This window comes from Rhagoletis pomonella, unplaced genomic scaffold (assembly GCF_013731165.1).
Source record: "Rhagoletis pomonella isolate Grant_MI unplaced genomic scaffold, Rhpom_1.0 Rhpom_scaffold_00004, whole genome shotgun sequence".
NCBI lineage: Eukaryota > Metazoa > Arthropoda > Insecta > Diptera > Tephritidae > Rhagoletis > Rhagoletis pomonella.
In genome coordinates, this window is record NW_023458558.1 from 16,096,057 (window position 1) to 16,116,608 (window position 20,552).

At 31.5% G+C, this 20,552-nt stretch overlaps 1 protein-coding gene across 16 annotated transcripts in view; it reads left to right on the forward strand.

Moving 5' to 3' along the window:
• Positions 1-20,552, forward strand: part of LOC118737101 (heterogeneous nuclear ribonucleoprotein R) — a 110,682-nt gene that overhangs the window by 52,665 nt on the left and 37,465 nt on the right. For 12 of the 16 annotated variants that reach the window (XM_036467382.1, XM_036467394.1, XM_036467388.1 and 9 more), the window contains exons 2-5: positions 1,939-2,057; positions 3,257-3,578; positions 3,671-3,912; positions 7,447-7,582. In XM_036467382.1, coding sequence (XP_036323275.1) covers positions 1,941-2,057; positions 3,257-3,578; positions 3,671-3,912; positions 7,447-7,582 — 817 coding nt within the window. In that variant the 5' untranslated portion in view covers positions 1,939-1,940. Of the gene's footprint in view, positions 1-1,938; positions 2,058-3,256; positions 3,579-3,670; positions 3,913-7,446; positions 7,583-16,780; positions 16,917-20,552 lie in introns of all 16 variants that reach the window. The other 4 variants (XM_036467384.1, XM_036467386.1, XM_036467397.1 and 1 more) reach the window with 1 other exon arrangement.

Here is a 20,552-nt window from a genome sequence, read left to right on the forward strand (position 1 = left end):
TGGTTTTAGTGCTTTTTCAAATTCAAAACTTGGCAACACTGCTCTTCAAGCCCATTGTGCGTGAGACTACTTACATACATACATACATACATACATATGTACACATCGTCACCTGAAATGCAAAAAGACGTAACAAACATCATCGTTGAAATGCAAAAGGTCATAATTAATAAAAAATTTAAAATTCACTTTTTGATTTATATAATGGATTTCATCGAATTACAACTTCCCACAACATTTTATGAAAAAAAAAACTAAAATATTAGTTACGTCTTTTTGCATTTAAGGTGACGAAATATAAATTTGTAGTCATTTAAGCAAATAATAAAATATTCTCTTTTGATGCGCGGGCACATACAGTTCCACACGAGTAATTATGTACCGGCACGCACTTTGCCTTTACCGAACAGATGAAACTAGCGATCAGCTAACGCACACTGGCTATAGCCACAAGCGGCATAGAGTATTACGCACGAAAATGTTAAGCGATAGAGAGGCAGAAATTCGGCTATCGGCTCTGGTGTCAATGCACTTTGTACGCATAATTTTTGCGAATTCGCCAAATTAATATATTTTTTTCTATTTTCAACAATTTTCTTTTTCCTTTTGTTTTGTTTACTACTTTCTGAGAGTGCTTCTTCACGCTTTCGCTGCCGGTAAAATAGAGAATATGCACAAACAAATATGTAAAGTTTAGCGTCGCTCGTTATTATTGGGTTGCCTTCAGTTGTGCGAATTTGCCAAATTCGCAAAATGTGCGTTGATGCGTACAGTGAGTAGTGACCTAATTAGCGTTCGTTGAACCTTCCTCAAGGTAAATTTGTCTATCGCTTCCGCAATCTTCCATAGCTTACGCATAGTTATAGTTAGTTGAGGCGCGAGATCATCGCTTTGTTGGGTAGATTGAATGGAAGGCGGGGGGGAAGTCGTTTTGACGTTGAGGAAGCTTTGGGTAGCGTGCACAGCTTTGCAAGTGGTTGATCAAGCGATCGGGCAGCGTTGTTGATCTACTTTTTTCCATGCGCACATACATATGTATGTATGTACAATGAGAGCGGACTATTAAACAGTTGCTACGCATATTTAATGACCTTTTAGCTTTTTATGTAGTGAATATTGCGAAAATTTTGCAAACTTTTCGCGTTCACGTGTTGACTTTTTTAGGGTACGCGTGTAGCAGTTCAATAGCCTCAAACCTTTGGGATGACGATGAAATTTTAGTTGATAGAATTACAAAACCAAACTGTATTTTTACGAACTAGGCCATTATTATACTACATACATATGTACGTATGTATACATACATAAAAAATATATATATTCAGTAAAATCAACTGCTTTGTACTTCCTTGATTCCACGAGAATTCGATTCGAGTTGAACAGTTCAATAAAAGTTTCGAAGCTTTTGAAGTTTCTTGACTTCTGCCTTTTGAACATACCGACATACATATGGATATTGTGGGTGTTCACAACTGTCTGGTTATCGGGTATTAAGTTTACCAAAAGAACATATTTCAGAGTACAATAATTTTTAACCAGATATATTATATATTATATTATAACCAGGAAGATGTGAATACCTTAATTGTTCTTGTCGCACATATTGAGGAAGATTGTACAGCTTTGGTCAAAGGAACTTCATATAAATTCATTTTTTGTGTTTTATTATTTTTCTAATTTAAACTGTTACATTTCTTAGAGAAGGCACTGTATGGACATTTATTCTGTTATTTTTTTCTTAAAAAAAAGTTTTAAAACTTTCCACCTGCAGTACAAAAATTTTTACCAGCCTAAAAGTTTTATTTCAAATGGTCTCGGAAATTAATTTGTCAAATATTATGTAAATTTTTATATTATTTAAAATTTGTAAAGCAAATCAAACGAAATATTTATTGCAAATTTACTAACTCAATTGTTGTTTTTTTTTGTCCTTTACAGAAATGGCGGAAGGCAATGGCGAACTGGTGGAGGACATCAATCAAAAATCAGAAGATCGCGGGGATGGTGAAAGAACGGAAGATTACCCAAAACTCTTGGAATATGGCTTAGATAAAAAAGTAAGTTAAAAAAAAAACGTTGCTGAATTAAATACATAAAGTAGAATGAAATAAAATAATATTTTGGTTGGAGTAAAAAGGCCCAGCATATGTACATATGTTCGCTGCAGCTGGTGTTAGTGCCAGATACCGTAATGGTTTTTATTAGAAAAAATTATTATTAAATATATTATAGGTATATTTAAAAACTTTATTTTTTTTAAAAAAAAAAAAATAGTTTTTCTTCAAAGCTTCAATAGAATCTTCTTGTGTTTCTCTAAAGGGGCGATAGTGAACTAACGAATACAAAAACTAGCATGTACACCAAGGCGAATTTATACAAGGTGGTGTTACTAGATCAGCTGATTTTGTGCGTATATGTCGCCTCAGGGTTTAGAACGGTGGTGGTCACCGGCTTGCTCGCGAGCAAAGCTCCTTTAAGCTTAGTATAGAAAGCTTGAAAGGGCTTTGCCAGCGGGCAAACTGATGCCCACCACCGGTTTACAATGTCAAATTGAAATACTTTATTTGCATTTCCACACACACTCTTACGACAGTTCATGCCGCAAAAGCAAAAATAAAATACATGTCAATACACGTCAGGCACTGGTGTAAACAAATCCCGTAAAAAAATGCAATCCAGTAACTGGATTGTTGGTCTAATTTTCAATTCAGTGTCTCAATACCAGTACAACTGGAATAGACAGTCGTCATTCAAGTCCAGCATTCGACTGGCATATACCACGTAGAATAATATAAACAGGGCATTATGTATGCCACAAAGGACGGACGCAGCCTCTGAATGTTGCAAGATTGCCCTCTTGGGCTGATTGGGCAAGTAGCAGTCCAATTGTAGGCCTATCTCCGCGCAACAAACTTGGCACGACTTCGGAAGCCAATAGCTCGCTTTAACATAATATGCCATAAATTTTATTGCACAAAAATGAGAATTGTATAAAATATCCTCTGGTTCTCACTCAGAAGCACTTGTCCCTTCCAGTACTCTCAGTTTGTTGTTTCGCATAGCAACGCTTCTGGCAAACACTCTGCCGCCAGCCTTAGAAGGCACCGGGGATGTTATGATGTGCTACTCCCTTGGGACACGCCTTTGCCAGAAGACTCTCTTTTACTAAAATAAAATTGAAATTTAGATATAAAAATTTAGATGTACGATTTTCACATTCTGTAACCACACTTTTTTTATTGTTCTCTTTCGAAAGGTTGCCGGCAAACTCGATGATATTTACAAAACAGGTAAATTAGCGCATGTAGAATTAGATGAGCGCGCACTCGATGCGCTCAAAGAGTTTCCGGTTGATGGTGCCTTGAATGTATTGAGTCAGTTCCTCGAATCAAATCTGGAGCATGTATCGAATAAGTCTGCGTATTTATGTGGTGTTATGAAAACCTACAGACAAAAAAGCCGCGCCAGCCAACAGGGAGTGCCAGCGCCAGCGGCCACAGTTCCAGTTAAGGGACCGGATGAGGAGAAAATCAAAAAAATTCTCGAAAGAACTGGCTACTCCTTAGATGTGACCACTGGTAATGTGTTTAGTAAAAAATTTTACCTTTTTTCAAGTTTATTTAACTTTTGTACACGTCTTTTTTTTATTTGTTTACACTTTATTTTCCAGGTCAGCGCAAATATGGTGGACCGCCACCCAATTGGGATGGTCCAACACCCGGCAATGGCTGCGAAGTTTTCTGTGGGAAAATTCCAAAAGATATGTTTGAGGATGAAATTATACCGTTATTCGAGGAATGCGGTACAATATGGGACCTCAGACTAATGATGGATCCGATGACGGGTACAAATCGTGGATATGCATTTGTTACCTTCACGACGCGTGAAGCAGCCTCAAATGCCGTACGACAGGTAGTTTGAAATTCATTTGTTACTTTTTGTATATGAAAAAAAAAATTACGCGTAAAGCTAAGAATAAATAAACAAACAAATATATATGTATATATTTTATATGCAAACACTTTATCAGAGTTGCGAACACAAGAGCTTATATATTTATGTAGCTTTGTGAAAACGAACAGTAACTCTTAATTATATGTATATGTATATACGTACATATTTAGTACTATTTACCTACCTATTGCATTCAAAAACAAAAACAAAAAACGCTTTAATCGATTGTACTATAATTTCTTTTTGATAGTATAATTTTAGGCACCAAAAAACACGTTTCTTTTAGACCGAGGGCAAACAAAATTTCTTCGAAATTCATTTGAAAAAAATTACACGAAAAAAAATTCAAGTCAAAAGCAAAAAAAAAAAAAAAATTTGCAAAAACTAAAAAAAACACACATTTTGGATGAATTTAATCGGATACCAACTTCCGGCCCCAGATTTTGAGCGATTGAAAAACAAAGCAAATTTTATATAAAAGAGTCCACACTTGCGACTCGTACCGTCGCTGTACCGATTATATAATTAACAAATAATTTTATTATTATCTAGTATTATTTAAGTAAGACACAGAACTCGCTCTAAGCTATTTATAAAAATGTAAAATTTAAGTATTTACTATTCTTGTAGCTGCTTTCGCGTGTTCTCTCTGTACTTTTAAGTTGTACTACTTTGCTGGAATCTTTGCTCTCTTAATTCTACAATACCGAGTAGTAGATATTTCACTTGCATTTGCATGCCGTTTCTTATATATACAAAACAAAAAAAAACAAAAGTCAAATGGTGCAAATTATTTTTTTTTGTACTCATACAATCATTGAATTGAATGCAATCAAATATTTTCAACCGAAAATTCTACTTAACAAATTAGACCCCCAAAAGTTAATGAAATTAAAAACTGAACAAGAAAAATGTGGTTAATTTTACAAAACAACAAAAACGATTTGAAAAGCAGTCTCTAATGCTCCAAAATATTTCAACCTTCCGTTCAAGTAGTTTAGCTGCCTGTCCTTTACCAAGCCCCCGTTTCCTTATTTTATGTAGTTAAAAATATTTCCATTTATTTATTTTTTTGATTGTTTTTCTTAATTAATTTATTTATTACACGCGTCAACGGAACGGGCCGTAGTTATAGTCGATTTATAAGGCACGCTTTTGTAAAAAGATTTCCATTCATTTAAACACTAAACTCAGGATTTCGGTAAAAGTCAGGTGTAAAAATCAGGGAAGTGAGCCGGATTACAAATTAGATCAGTTGGGTTCAGCGCTTCGAACCGGTTTTGCACTTGTCGATTAGTTCGTCAGAACGGCGTTTTCTTTTCTTTTACCCGGTTGGGGAATTAAAAAAAAACGTTGTACATACATACATATGTAGATATAATTGTGTTTTTAAAAAAAATATCATATTGTAAACAAACAAAAGGTGTGGAAAAATTTTCTATTAAAAATTTATTGAAACGAATGTACTTTCAAATAAAAAAAAACGCTGGAAAAAGTACAATTGTACCTACTCTTTCATCACTGCACTTCAGGTAATTTTACACCTTTTTATGACAAAAAATAAGATTCTTCAAAAAACATGATTTTTTATTCATTGATAAATGATTTCAAATATTTTTCCAAAAAACGCTTAGCTCTTGCCGGCCAATGGGTCTAAAAGTGGGGCCTGTTTTTAATTCGTTGTTTTATTGAAAAAGTTTAAATGCAGTTTTTTTGCAAAGGTTCATATTAAGAAAAAAATAGCATTTAGTTATTAAAGTTATTTTATTAAAGAAAAGGTTTATTTTTGTAACTACGAAAAACTACTTTTTGCCACAAAAACTGTTAAAATTGTCTATAGTGCACTGTGGCCTTGCGCCAATCGAGCAGCTGACTGTGTGTGAACACCTACGTAGGTAACTATAAGCGGTTGCTCAATTTAGAAATTAATTGCACTCGATTAAAGTTCTGTCTGAAGTAAATACTAAATAATAATAATTTTTGAATAATTTTTTATTATGATTTATTTTAAGCTGCTTTTATTATGTCTATAACTACGTGCCATTTGCTTTATTAGTTTGGTAAAGTACGAGAAATTATATGTAATTCCGAAAAAAAAAATTATTTAAAATATAGTTTTGGGGTACAACTTAAGTTTAAGCTTGAACACCCGGCGAAAAGAAGCAAACCCCCAAAAAAAAAGAAAAATTCAACGAAATTCAAAATTAAATAAAAAAGTTTAAAATTCAAAATTCCAAAATCTAAAACAATCCAAATTCTTAAAGCGAAATGCGACAAAAAAAATATCTACATATGTGCTATTTCGATTTCTCCTCTTTGCAACAACTGCGTACCCTCTCATCGTTCTCACTCCGGCAAACTTTTATGTTTACTTTAATTGAATCTCTTCAGCTTGTGTTTACTTGTTTCTTATATGTATTCTTCTTACGTACATGCTTTACTATTAGTTTAGTGTTAGTGCTGTGCTTAGTCTTCGATTTCTACCAAATTTCTTTGAATTTGCAACAAAGATTCCGTTTGAATACATTTATTTATTTTTTTTTTCTTTTAAATCGGCGTCTACAGCGTTGATATGTAGTAGTCTTGTTCAAGAAGCTGCAAAATGCAAATGTCTGGTTTTATTTTTTCAATTGCGAGCATGTCCTCTATTAAACAACAAGAAGAACAACAAATAATTTCTAATAATATTCCTTTATTTATCTTACCTCAAATTTTCCCTGACCATCTACTAATGCGAAATTACTCTCATTTTGGACACGAAATTCATGCAACGTTTAATGAATGTTGGCTTTTGAAAGCAAAAGAAAAATTATAAAATTTGCAACTTTCGGCTAATTAATTAAGTACGTCCGCCCGTCCTGCCCTCATCAAATCACTCACACCTAAACATTCTTCAACTTTACAAATCGAACTGAACTGGTAATTGTGTACGTTTAGCACCTTACAAAAACACACATACATACAAACATGCTTCCCTAGTACCCAATATTTATAAATGTTTTTTTTTTTTTTTTAAAGAATTGGAAATTTTCAATATTATTCCTAACCTATGCTCCTATTTTAGTTTCCTCCATGAAAATTTTTTATCTTTCTTACCTTTAAATATCCTGAAAATTCATTATTGTTTCAAATTCCAAAAATTCGCTGACCTTCAAATCATCGCTCAATTTGCATTATTTCAAATTTATTCTTTCGTTTTATTTATTATAACATCGTAACTTTATTATGTAACCATTTGTGCTCAGTATTTTCGTTAATTTTTGTCATATTTTATGTTTTTACCATTTTTACTACATATTTATTTATTTATTTATTTATTTATTATTTATAAATTGGTATCTTGTTTATTATTAGTGTGATCCTACCAACTACAACTGCATTACATTTACATTTACTACAACTACTGCTAAAAAAAAAAAAAAATTAACAACAATGACATAAACAAACGCTAAAACACATATAAATATTTGTATACATATTCCCCATCTACAGCTCGATAATCACGAAATAAAACCTGGCAAGTGTCTAAAAATTAACATTAGCGTACCGAACCTGCGCCTATTTGTAGGCAACATACCCAAGTCGAAAGGCAAAGAGGAGATATTAGACGAATTTGGTAAATTAACAGGTAAATTCAAAATGAAATTTTTTTCTAAAATTAAATTTTTATAAATAAAACATAATTACTATGCGCATGTGGTGGAAATTGTGAAATATATTATATGCAAATTACCGTGAAATATCATACAATACAAAGTGTGCAAGCCAAAGTGCTAAAGTGGCATTAGAAATTGTAAAAAAAAATGTACACTGCTGGCAAAAAGTATTGGCACAGATGCTTTTTTACAATATAAGCAACAATTTTTATAGTAATATTTTTGCGACAATTTTTTTTTTTTAAATATGGTTCATAGCATAACAAAATAGTTAAAAATATAATTTCTCGCGAAAATTCAGCAAATTTTCATGCAAATTTTCAACTTTTTAATCAGACTTTCTAGAATTTTTTTTAAAGTACTAAGTAGCTACGAATTAAAGTTGATTTTTAGCCATGTTTTTCCCACAGTCTCTTCCATACAAAAAAAAAATTTCGAAAATACTTTATATGGAAAAAATGCAAAACACCTTAAACAAAAAAGATTCTCAAAAATCAATGCGATTTTTTACCAACTCCGAACTTGCATTTTTATACTACAATTTAATCGGCTACAAATCTGCATACTCTAAAAAATTAAAAAAAAATCTGATTAAAATGTTGAAAATTTTGGTTTTTGGTTGAGTGCGAAAAAGTAGCTTCACTTTGTAAAATTGGACTATGTTCTTAGATCGAAATTTCAACTATGTATTTCAATGTAAGCGTATTGCTAGGAGCATATTATTGTTGATTATTTGGCGATTTAAAACTAGCAAAAAATACAAATTACTATGATCCAACAAACGTTTTGTGAAAATAAAAACGATTTTAAGTCTCCGACTGCCTAAATTATGAAATAGCCAAATTTACACCCTACTCCACTTGAATAGCCACACTTTTTTTGTTTTTTTTTTGCAATAACCAGCCTTATATTTTTAATTTTAGGCATTAGAAAAGCTCCAAATCTTATTTTGACCAATCCGGAATCTTAACGAAAAGTTGTGAAAATGGTGATATTATTTTACCTTGGCTACTTTCGTTTTTATGTGGCCCTTTATCAAGCCACACGAATATTTTTTTCATTTTTTAACTCATCATAGTGGTTTACTTTAGATTGAATCAAAAAAGTACTTTCATTTCAGAAGCCTACTCGGCAAAAAAGGAACTTTAATAATTCAAGAACAGCACCTTCTTTGCCACTTTTATCACCGGAATGTCTGACTGCAAATCGCCGGCAACGTCCTGAATCCGCGAAGTGCTCAATTGATGTATTATCTGCAGATGAGAGGGCGTCCTTAATTTAAGTCCCTTTGTGCCACTTCTCTTTAGAATCGATTATTCCTCAATTTGAGATCAAAATTAAGCTTGTTCGAGGTCCACAAGTCCAAATATTTATATGAAAACTCTAATCTTGAAGAAAAAAATGTGCCTATTCGAGTGAATTGGGGTGTACACATATACATATATTTCTATGTCCATATTCAGACATTCGAGAGAACTTTAAAGCAGACCGTTTTACCGATCATTCCTATAGCTTTGTTTGAAAAAAGTGACGTGTTGGTTAACAAATTACAAAAAAAAAACGATAATCAGAGTTATGTATCTTAAGAATCAAGAAAAAAAATTATCTACTTATGATATTTAACTTCTCAGGTAAAATTTGGGCGTATATTGTACCCAATGGCTAAATTTACTGGCAAGCTTTGTATATTACAATTAAATAATTGCATATTTTTATAACAAATTCCACAACAATTCGCATAAATAATCGCAGCAACGTATAGAAATGCGAACAATTCTAATTGGCTTGTAAAATACAAAAATCCAATTGGCTTTAATATTGGCTAACACCCAATTGGCTAATCAATGTGTAAATCGGCGCAATTGTGACAAACAACAGCAAACTCAGAAAGTTTCTAATATATGCGACGAAATAAGTGACTTTTAAAAAATAGGGGGGTGTGTATATTCACGTGGAAAAAAGCAACTGAAGTGAGTGTGCACAAAATGTTAAAAAAAAAATATGTAGTACGAAGTCTATAACTTATTTATAATTAAGTAATTTTTTTTTTTGTTTATCAGAATACACATCACTACTTAAAGACTGTCACAACTAAAAAAAAAAACACTGTATTTTTTGTTCTTCTTATGCGGAAACTACAGAAGATTTTAACACGAAATTTTTGCATAATATGAAGCTTTTTTATTTCATAATACGAAGCTTGATATAAAAAGTAATTCTGCATCGTTTACTCAAAATTTTAACTTTTTTTGAGTTATAAGTAGACAGTCTTTTTAGTAAAAGAGCGATGTGTACCTATCTGCCAAATATGATTTAGTATTATTTTTTTACATTAATTATCACCCACAATAATAATGTGCTACCACCGATTTAATCATCCGACTCTACAACTAATTTATAACTAATTACCAAATATCCTTTATCATCATTGTGAGTATCATTACTTGCATATATGTATGTATAAGCCTACCCTTAATCGTCACTGGTCATTGTCATCCACAAAGCATCTGCCTAAAACCTTAATCATTATTTATTATTATTATTATTATTATTGTTTATTTACTTAATTGATTTCAATGCCACTGAGACTCTTTTCAAATGCGTATATAACCGAAATTTCGCTAGGTCTAATAATAATAACTCACCCAAAATTCTGTAAAAATGAATAAAGCCACTGCCATATGCACATACATACATACATACATACATATGTACATACACACCACAAAGTGAAGATCTCACGAGTTGTTACAGTTTTCGACAAAAAAAAGTGTTTTTCCTCGAAATTCGTGGCACACACTTATCTTAGAAAATGCATTATCTGCCTTTTTGCGTAAAGAACAAGATTCCAGCGTGAAATTTTATTTAAATGAGATCTTAAAAAAAATATATATGTCCTAAAAGAATTAAAAATAGCAGCTCGTGCCCATATGTATATCCGTAGCTGTGTATGTAACGTATACGCCCCATGGCACCATACAGAGTCGCTACCACGTTTACTCGCACGCCTTAACTTTAAAGTCATATACTTTAAAAGTAATTCAAAGTCTATCGGCGTGGAGGATTTTTACGCAGTATTCCTCATGCAAATACATATATATTGCTTTCTTCATGTATGTGTATAACAGTTTTAGAATGAATTTGGAGTGTGCCGGTAAAAATCGCAAAAATGGAATTTTAGTTTCTCAAATCGTAGTCATCGTTTACTCAATGTAATTTTTTTTTTTCATTTGGTGGCACACTAGTTTTATTACACTAGATTCGCTCGTTTCGGCAAGAAGAACATTTTCACCGTTTAATTTTAATATTTTGAAGTATATTAAATTACTAAAATTAATAAAATCGTAAAATTTCAAAAATTACAAAATGCTGCGACAGATATTCTGCATGCTGCCATTTTTTTTTTTTAATTTGGTGGCATATTCTTGAAACTTCACATATATGCTGTACTTGATGTCAACTTTCATTGCCCTTCAATATAAACATTATGTTTAAAAACTTCCATAAATTATTAAAAAAAAAAAACAATTATGATTTCGTTACTTTTTCGCCTAATTAACGGCGGCTTAAAGCTGAAATTGTTCAAATGCTTGACTTAATTTTTATTTCACATATTACTGGACCTTCATTGTTTGAAATATATGCAAGAAGGGTGTTGTAGCGTTTTTGTTTCTGGCAAGAAAAGGAAGTGACACTACAAAAAAAAAACAGCTCGTGGGATTTGCTCATAAAATCATTCAAATATGTACATATGTCGCGCACGCACACCCTCATCCATACATACATAAGCACACCAGCTTTGTGCCGCACAATTTACATGCCTATTACATACACACACCAGCACACACACATATGCAATTTTTGTGCGTGCATACCTTCATTGTGAATGGCTATGTCGCTTAAAGTTCTGGTTCTATTTTTCTTTTTTGTGTGAAAGCCTAATGAGTTTTCCAACAAAGCTTTAGCAACAACAAAGATATCTCCAGTCATTAACTCTCGAAAATGAAAAAAATAAAACAATAAATAAATAAATATAAAACTTAAAAAAAAAACCATAAATTTCAACAACAAAAAAAGTAATAAAATTATTAAATTGTTTTGCAACAAATTTTTTCCTCAACTTAGTTCATTAACATTGATTCATAATGCATACAAACTACATACATAACTACATACGAATATTCTTAGTTTTTACTCTTATATGGTTAAGTTTTCAGAACTCATTTAGTTTTCAGTGTTTTAATAAAAATCATTGTGATTATAGTTTTGATTTAGTCAAAATTCAGTGAATAATAATGCCGCAACTCCAGGCACGCCTTGTGAGGAGATTTTCGCGAGCCCGCCAAGAAAAGCACTAACCAGATCGGTCAACACGATCTCAAGTGCTGATGTTACATTTAAACATACATACATACGACACATAAAAATTCGGCTCCAAAAATTTTATTAGCATTTACTTTTGAAAGTTTAGTTAAAATGTCCTTTAATTGGAGCTTACATACATATATGGGTATTTCCTGAAAAGTGTCAACCAAGACCAAAAAATAGAATTTTGCCTGGACAAAGCTTTTAAATGCCAATGGATAGCTGACATGACTTCAACGAACGTTAATAAAAGCCTTCATGTAGATGTAGATTTATATACAGTCAAAGCCCATGTTTTCATTGGAAAAAAAAACACACAAAAAATTATATCCATTGGAAAAAATCGGAACTTCCGAACGGGAACGTATGAACAACTTTGAACAGTTTTTGGCAGTCACTAAACATCGTTAGGAAGTTTAAGTTGATGCAATGTTTATGGCTGCTAATTATTCTAACAACCATTCATACATCGTTTTTTTTTTTGTACCATTAACTGATTCGCAGAATTTGTGCAAAAATCATCAGTCATCAACTTTCCTTATGTGTGCTACACGCTTTTGTAGGAAATCGTACCTCAAATAAAGACCAAACATTCATACTGTACGTAATTAACGAGAAAATAGGGAAAACAGAAATAACTACAAGATGTTTATAAGTAAAAAAAAAGAATATATATATTTGTTTAAAAAGAATATACAGGAAGTAAAAGCTGTTACTCATACGCCATGTTGCCCAGTACAACAACTCTTTAGTTCTTTAATTGTGATTTAGGAAAGGAAAAAAGATGTGAACGGAAATATTAAGTAAATACATATTATTCGAAAGCTATCACTCATTCTGAGTTGGTTAAAAATCATTATTTTGCTCTTTTAATCCGAAATATATTATGAAATATGTAGAAAATTCTCGTTTTGCGAGCTCAGAAATATTTTACGTTTTCAAAAAAAAAAAAAAACGTTTCCAAAAAAAACACACATCTCATCATAACCGCCGAAAAAGTTATTTTTGTACATACGTCTTAGCTGGAATAAATAAAATATTTCACTTGACTCAGGTACTATTAGGTCTATTTATGTAGTATTTTCTTCCACTATCGTGACCTTGTACGATGACTGTTAAAATTTTACGACACTTCCCCTTGTAAGACACTCTAGAAGAGACCGTCAGATATAATTTGTAAAAGTTAAAAAGTAAAAAAAAAAATATCGTAGAAGATAATACATAGGACTTTTGTATTCCATTATTTGCAAGGTTAAATTTATTTACAAGCATACATACAGTATCGGTCATATCTATAGCACGCCATTTCAAAGTGATATTGTGTAAAATATTGTTCATTTTCGGACAAACCCCATATATACCCAAGTTCAACAATTTGTAGAAAACTACAAAAAAGTGTAACAAATTTTCACCTAAATTTCAAACTTTTTTCTCGGTAGTGATAGAATTTTTTTGAGGACACAGTTTTTTAGCCCCTGCAATTTTAGTCTGATAATGTGCAAATTTCAAGTGGCTACGAATTACCGTTAATTTTTTAGAATTTTTTTTGTCGCATATAATGAATAAACTCAATTTATTTGTATATGGAAGAAAACCGCAACATCCTTGGCGAAAAAAATTCTAAAAAATCAGCGGTAACTTTTAGCCACTTGAAACTTGCACATTATCAGACTAAAATTGATTGGGCTATAAAACTGTGTATTCAGAAAAATTCAAACACTTCCGAGAAACAAGTTTGAAATTTAGGTGAAAATTTGTTGCACTTTTTTGTAGTTTTCTATAAGTTTTTAAACTTGGGTTTATATGGGTTTTGTTAGATAAAGAACTGTATTTTAATTGAAAATTTTTAAACATAAATAAACAAACATAAGTGGCACACAATATCACTTTGAAATGGCGTGCTATAGATATGACCGATACTGTAAATTAGTTGTGTTATAAACATTAAACCAAAAAATAGTACTGTTGATCGCATTTCCTAAATACTCTAGAAAATTGTTTGTTCTGTTGAAAACAAAGAGTTTCAATCAATCAATACATATGTACATACAGTAACGTGCAGATAAAAGTTACCAGCTTACAAAAATGGGAATGGGAATGATATTGACGCCTCTTCTGACCGCTCGCACTCGATTATTGTAATAGTTCCAAACAGATGTCGGACACCGGAATAGGCAAGATTATCAAGCCGATTTCATGATATGGGTGTCATTTCGTACTTTTCTTGTAGTGATCTGGTATTGATAGTTGGCCACCCGTAATATATATTTAAAAAAGTATTGAAATCCTTGAAGTACCGGTTCCATAGGCATAACTATTCTTCGGCATGCCAAAGGGCGGAAGTTCTTAATAAAAACCACGTAATAGAAAGCTATCTATATGACAATAAAAAAAGAATATATTGGTGCTAATTTTAACGATTGGCAGCTGAAAGCAGCTCCATTCTAGAGCACTTAATTAAAAGGAACCAAATAAGTAAAAAATAATTCATTTTGGCCTTAAAGGCGGCTTTAAACGCAAAAATCTCTAGACCAATTGCGAAAGGTTATATCGACGCCGCCAAACCAGTCTATACCTACGCTAGAACCGCATTAACAAAAAAAAACCCGATTTGACTTGGCACATATTTCTTTCAATCCTTTATATCTGTGTCTTTACAGCGCATTCCCTGAAACTGTATTCAAAATATACAAACTTTTTTTTTTTTTTTTCGATATTTCTTTAATAACTTATTTTCGCTATTGGCCGAAATGGAGGCGAACGATAATTCAAACTTATTATAATAATAGGTCCATTCAATAACTTTTCTAGTAAGTACTTGCAGCGAGAGCGTAAAAGAAAAATAGAGAGTAAAATTGAGACCAAGAGAAAATTTTCAGAAAAAGTTATTGAACGCAAAACTAGTAAAAACTTGCAACTTAAGCCATTTTGCACCTTCTGACGTTTAAGTTTTGGAGCGCAATTTTCTTTTTAATTGGGAATAGTTTCCATTGTCATAAAAATAAAAAAATATACAATAGATTTAAATTTTTCAACCATATTTTCATTTCACTAATTATGTTTCATCAAATGGTTTACGCATGCGTTTTGAATCACAGCGAACTGGTTCAAAGCAAGCGCTCTGTGTCGGTATAAACAAGGTATATGCTAAGTCTGACTAAGTCGAAGGTGACTTAACATGGTACGGCTTGGAGGTGTCGATATGTTATGCATACATATTTTTTATAAAAATATAGTTTATTCTTTAACAAAACCCGCATAAAACCAAGTTTCCGTATTGGTGTAATACTTAAAAAAAAATCTACAAACTTTCGCAAAAAGTTCGATTAGATTTCTTAGAAATCTTTTAAGTATTTTTGGCAAATTTTTAGGATGTTACTCATTTTCTCCATTAAACAAAAAAAAATCGTCGAACATATGTACTTCGTATGGAAGAAAATGACTAATGCTAGATTTCCACCAGGCATTAAATGGTAAAAGTTGTAATGACCAAGTTGCGCATTAAAAAATATTCGTGTCATGACATTAAAAAATAGTCATTAAATTCATTTCCACATGGCATTTTTTTAATGCCTCCAATTTTGTGTCATTTCAATGCCTAGTGCAAATTCAACATAACATTGTCTACAAATAAAATGCCAAAAATCATCAAAAATCAATGTAATTATAAAGCTCAAAACTTTTGCGAAAGCTTGTGGATTTTTTTATAAGTACGGCACAAATTTTAGGGCTTGAATTTATACGGTTTTTGTTAAACAATTAACTACACTAACTATAAAAAAAAAAATTATTACAATTAAAAAATAAAGTAAATAGTCAAAAGTTGTCAATAGGTGAGTGTGTTATAGTTATGATAAGCACTATAATTTGTAATAGTGTCAGATCCACATTTTTCGATAGCAAGAGAATCATCCATGCAGAGTGCATACGAAATGGTCAAACATTTAACTACTAGCGCATATTACCCAAATATTTGTGATCCAGAATGTTGGTAGATACATAAACTGTATCTGTAAAACGACAATGCTGTTTGTCACACTTCACTTATTTCAATGATGTTTTTACGTACCACTACGGGACTTTATTGCTGCGCTGTGTACGATATTATTTTCGAACGTATTTATTTCGGATTTGAAATGCATATCTGCGCAGTTATAGGTTGTATCTGCACCGTACTGTAGATAATACATATGTAATAATTAGTTGTGTTCTAAATAGACTACATATCTACATACATACAACATATATATGCAAAAAAATGTTCTCGTGAAAGCTAGTATTTATATTAACTAATTAAAATATTTGAAGCATATTCATATAAGTTTTTTTTTTAATCTTACTACATTATTTTTATTTTCTTTTTGTTTTTTCGATTAATCGAAAAAAAGTTAAACTGTCGCCACATTTCTACATACTTACATACAACATATAAACAATAATCATAAATCATTTACCTACTTAAAATATTTTATCCTTCTTTAATCACCACTTTATACCACAAATTAGAATTTTTTCTGGAACTTGTATTCTTTGTACTTTAATTAAGTTATATTTGGCACGATTCTTCAAAAGCTAAAGCAAAATTATCTATAATATACTTACGTACATACATACATACAAAAATATGTCTCATTTACTATCTACGTATACTATTTAAAAATTTAAATTGTTTTTGGTATGATTAGAAATTAAATATGAAATCCCTAATAACTCAAAACCCATTCAAAAAAAAAAAACAAAACGTTGCAAAATTATCTAAAACACCACAATACAATATTTTTTGTGTGACCTTTTGACAATTCCAGCTAAATGATTTTGAAATTCGGAAAGGCAAAAAGATTGGTGTCACGATATCATTTAACAATCACCGGCTTTTTGTCGGCAATATTCCTAAGAATAGAGATCGTGACGAATTAATTGAGGAATTCACGAAACACGCACGTAAGTGGTACATTTCAAAATCATAACAAAAAAACAAAAAAAAAAAAACACCAGACAAAAAATAAAACGGCAAACGATATCTACCTATCCAACCTCACCTACCTAATCCCATCCCATAAATAAAACCTAAACCCCATTTCGGAGTGAAGCAGAAGGAATGCGTATACATATATGTACATATTTCACCAACCCTGCTGTCACTTTTTTACCGCTAACAGTCCATCAATCAAAAATCACCCCGTAGCTTAACTATATCCACTCAAAATTTCTATAAAAAATTTTGTAAGAATACAAATATTTTTTGTATGATTCGATTATGGTTAATGTGAGTCGAAAGCGAGCTTTTATGTACACTCAGAAAAAAAATGTTTAAAAATAATTTCTGCCATGCATGAATTTCCTACTTAATTCACCTTCAATTCGCAATAAACCATATTGAAACTGCAAAAAATTGGTTAACGGTAATAATTGGCAAGTATTTATCGAAAAAAGCTCATTTTGTTAGCGACAGTTGCAGAATATACGACAAAGTGAATTGACTACTTATATTTTTACATGTTCTATATGTTTATTGGAAAAATGTGCATTGTTTTTTTTTTTTTAATTGGTATGTAAAGTATAATTGTATATTGAGCCTGGGTATGTGCCATTAAGGACTCCACATTAAAATTAAAGCTCCGAAGGGGCGCTGCTGCTGGAGTGTTGTACGACGCTTGATATGCATGTAGAGGTGTGAAATTGAAACGAATTGGATTTTTGTTTTGCAATTTTCGCTTAAAAATGCTGCAAAAGAAACCCCTTTCTACTATTTTGTTTGCAAAATCAAACGAATACCAAAGCTCAAAGTCAAGTAGCTTCAAATGAAGAACACATATATATACATATCGCACACGAACTTCAAAAATGACACAACTCAAAATTTGGCATTTTTGACATTATACACCAGAAAATGTACAAAGAGCTTTTACTTTCCGCAAAAGCTGGAGCAAATATTTGTAATAATTTGTTGAAAACCCCTAAGGTAAAGTCTTCCTTGCCCATATGATGGGCGCGTGCTAAAATAGAGTTTTTAGCATTTTCTGGCGAACGCGTATTTTTTGAGTTTTGTCACCTTTGTAGGTCGTGTGCGATATGTATGTCTTCGTTTGTAAAATGTTTGTCACTTCAGTTACTTGCATTTGAGCTTTTGTATTCGTATAAAATTACAGGAGTGTGTGTGTGTGTGTGCAGCACTGCTTCCCTTTTTCATGCACTCTACGAGTATACGAACTGACTTGGAAATTATTAAAAAATACAACAAAATTTTCAAATACATGTATTTTTTTTTTGCTTCAATTGAAAAGCATATAAAATTACTAAACTCATACATATATAAAAACTGTAGCTAACAATCTTACATGGAAAAATTTACGAAAACGAAATGAAACGAAATCTAAAAAGTATTAAAAATTTAAACATTGAAAAATCATTGCCAAAATTTTAAACATTTTTATTTATGTATATCTATAACAGGTAATTAAAAACAGATAAAAAGTAGGAATTTAAAGTTATGGCGAGCTGGCAGAGCGAATAGAATCACTTTAAATAAAAGAAAAAAAAAATTTTTTTTACAATATTTGAGTGTACTTTACCAATGCTCTTTAGCCAGCTCCTCACATACTTACTACACAATAACTTATTCAACTGGGTTTTTTTTTTTTAATGACTTTTTTGAGGAAGTGGTGGTGCAACGGTAACAGCTCAAATGTATTTGATCTTAATGTCATATGAATTTTTTGACGCAAAATATTTTTAGCATTTTTTTTTAGATAACCCGAATAAATGTCTTATAAATCTAGTTAATTATTAAAGCTAAACTAGTGTGGATATTTTGAAAAAAGGAAACTTTTCGCCTTAAACGAATAACAATGAGCAAATATAAGCAAATGTGTCTTAAAAAATATGTTAAACAAAAAAAAAACTCAACAAATCGTGTAAGCTTTATCGGAAAACTTTCTTGCATAAGGAATTAGCGATATTCCGGAGGTAATTTAATACTTTTGTGAAAATAATGCAGTTTACCAAACACAATCAATTAATTTAAATAAAAAATGTCTCAAAATATGTGCACCATATTTTTATATGTTCATAAATATATTATATACATTAGGTTGCTTTTTTTCGGCGACTATATTTTTTTCACTCCCCTTCGAAATTTTGTGGGAAATATCTAAACACAAGTTTCTTGAAAATTTGAGCCCTTAATATTAATTATAAGTGCTCGACCAAGGCTTCCGTTTAAAATACGGTGAAACTTTGATTGTTTGTAGAGCATTCAATTCTAAAGAAAAGCCATCACTGACTATGATTTACCACAAAATGCCTCTGACCTATTGAGTTTTGAAGAAAAGCAATCAAAGTTTACGTATCTTTTGAACGGGATTTTCACAGAACTTGTTTTTGGATATTTCCCACAAAAATAGTCGCCAAAACAAAGCACCCTAATATACATACATAACAAATCGCAAAACCAAAACAATAAATATCTTTTAACAATAACACTATGCGACAGTCAAAATCGGGATGGGATAAAACCAACGGGAAATGTTATATCGGTCAAAAACAAGTTATACGTGGCTCGGCGTTTCGCTGGGTCACGTCTAGGAATCGAGATATATCGATTTGAAGTTAGTAATTATCATATAGGGGAAATTGTCACCTTTGGTGGTCTTTTCTTTGACATAACTCGAGAACCACTAGTCCGATTTTGCTCAAACAAATTTAAAAAAATTAAAAATTACAATTCCTTTAATCTGTTAATATAACGTTTTTCTATATACTCAACAGTTTTGCCGGTAAAAATAAATGTATGAAGAAAATAAAAATTATTTTTGTCTAAAAATTAAAATTTACGAAAAATTAAAAATACGACTTGCCTTTTTTTCCGTTTTGGATTTTTTATGAATTTAAAAAATAAAAAAATTTAATATTTTAGGAAAAAAATGTTTTTTTTCTTCATACATTTATTTTTACCGGCAAAACTGTTGATTATATAGAAAAACGTTATATTAACAGATTAAAGGAATTGTAATTTTTAATTTTTTTAAATTTTTTTGAGCAAAATCGGACTAGTGGTTCCCGAGTTATGTCAAAAAAAAAAGACCACCAAAGGTGACAATTTCCCCTATATGATAGTCACTAGCTTCAAATCGATGTATCTCGATTCCTAGACGTGACCCAGCGAAACGCCGGGACACGTATAACTTCTTTTTTACCGATATAACTTTCCCCGGTAGTTTGAACCCTTCCCGATCACTGACCCCTACCATTTGTCTCACAGTGTAATTTATGCGATTCCATTAACTGGAAAACATAGAAAACAAACCTTATAATTAAGTAAAAGTCTTATTGAAAATATATAGCTTTCTTCAAAATGCTAAGTGCGAAAACTTTGTAGTTTCTATTTAGTACATATGTACATATGTATGTATGTATGTATTTGCCTCCAACCAGAGACTGTGAATAGAAGTTATTTTTTGTGTCGGACTGCCACTGAGTATAAAATGTAAAATTTTAAAGACAAAGTTCGGCATTAAGGCTATATACATCAGCGTAGCCAGAATGAAATTTAGGGGGGGGGGGGGGGGGGCCCCCCCC